Source organism: Crocodylus porosus, unplaced genomic scaffold (assembly GCF_001723895.1).
Source record: "Crocodylus porosus isolate Cpor-Errol unplaced genomic scaffold, CroPor_comp1, whole genome shotgun sequence".
NCBI classification, from domain to species: domain Eukaryota; kingdom Metazoa; phylum Chordata; order Crocodylia; family Crocodylidae; genus Crocodylus; species Crocodylus porosus.
In genome coordinates this window covers 14,551,063-14,552,673 of record NW_017728886.1, presented here as the reverse complement: position 1 = coordinate 14,552,673, position 1,611 = coordinate 14,551,063, and the positions used below count along the sequence as shown (strand labels likewise).

The following is a 1,611-nucleotide window of genomic DNA, read 5'->3' as shown; positions in this document are numbered from 1 at the left end:
ACGTGGTGCGCTAGCCAAGGCGCTGTTTCACATTGCTTTAAACTGCCCTTGAAAACTTGACTAGCAGGGAGGCAGCCTGATCATCTTTTCTCCCAGTTTCACGGGGGCATTTGTTACTGTTGCTGACATATGTACCATTCTGCCAAGAAAGTTAAAAAAAAACACACCAAAAAAACCCAGCATGTAATTGATGTTATCCCAAGAAAGCGCAGTCTCCACCCCTTTCAGCTCCGAGCCCTTCAGGTAAAAGGAAAAAAAATCTTTCAAGAATTTGTTGCCTTTTTGAGGGTTAATACATCAGAAGACAAGCTGTCTCGCCTTGGCCAATCAGGACTCGGCCCTGGCAGCTATAATATAGAACTAAGGCAGACTCCTCTCACAAGCGTCTCTAGCCTTGCTACCATTAAAATCAGACCCTTTTTGTCTCCCGATCGCTGTCTCACGACCCAACTCCGATGTGTTCCGTTATCAGCGACCTAGAGCCTGCCATTCCAGCACCTGTCTTGCTAGGGATCGGTGGATAGCATACGATTCAGAAAGCAGACAAGGACATAGGAAGAGAGCTATCTAGAGAGACAGCCAGGGATAGCCACAGAAAGCTGGGAAGTAATTGGATTCAATGGACGAAATGCTGCTGTTGACAAGAATTCTCTTGGTGGGCTTCATCTGCGCTCTTTTGGTCTCCTCGGGGCTGCCTTGTGGACCGGGCAGGGGGATTGGAAAAAGGAGACACCCCAAAAAACTGACCCCTTTAGCCTATAAGCAGTATATCCCCAATGTGGCAGAGAAGACCCTAGGGGCCAGTGGAAGATATGAAGGGAAGATCATAAGAAACTCCGAGAGATTTAAAGAACTAACCCCAAATTACAACCCTGACATTATTTTTAAGGATGAAGAGAACACTGGAGCTGACAGACTGATGACTCAGGTAGAGCCACATAGATGCATATATATTTGTTTGTTAACATATCTGAGCAATGATAAATGAAGCATCTGTCTTGGTATTTTTGAAAGACATCCCCTCCCCCAACACTCACCCGGGGAGGTGCCTTCTTAAATGTAAGCCTACATCTTTATAGCCCGATAAGTTTGCAGAGGGAAGCTGCCTATTGCTAGACATGTGTTGGGCTTTGATGTGATACTTGCCCTTAGAGCCGGGCCATGGCGTCCCCTGTAACTTGGGTAGAGATTTCTGTTTGCATTTGTCCCCAAGGCTGCACTTTGATCAAACGAATTGCAGACGGCTCGGAGGACCCCAAGTGTATGGTGACCGCCAGGCCACTCATTCATTATTACAAATGCAGCCCTGGCTCGGTGCAGCGCCTGGTTTGGTTTTGATGCTATGTTATTATTTGCCCTTCCTTATTTTTCCTTGCAAGCCCATTCTAAATTTAGCAGCTATGGAAACCTCGCACTCACAAAAGCAGCTGAAGCAGAATCGACCATGCCTCTCCTGTTCCTGCATTATATGGCTTGTATTGCAATCCCATCATTTGCAATTGTGCCCATCAGAGCGTAAATATATTGATATTTCTTTAAGGATGCTCTGGTACTTCCAGAGGGGAGGGACTTGCAACTTATCAGCATTGCATCACTTGTGGTTTGGGTTTT

General features: G+C 46.2%; 1 protein-coding gene across 1 annotated transcript in view; it reads left to right on the top strand.

Annotated features, from left to right (window-relative positions):
• Positions 1-332: 332 nt before the first annotated feature.
• The window catches only part of SHH (sonic hedgehog), a 10,016-nt gene continuing 8,737 nt past the window's right edge, over positions 333-1,611 (top strand). Inside the window, exon 1 of the mRNA XM_019530533.1 lies at positions 333-928. Coding sequence (XP_019386078.1) covers positions 620-928 — 309 coding nt within the window. The 5' untranslated portion in view covers positions 333-619. The remainder of the gene's footprint in view (positions 929-1,611) is intronic.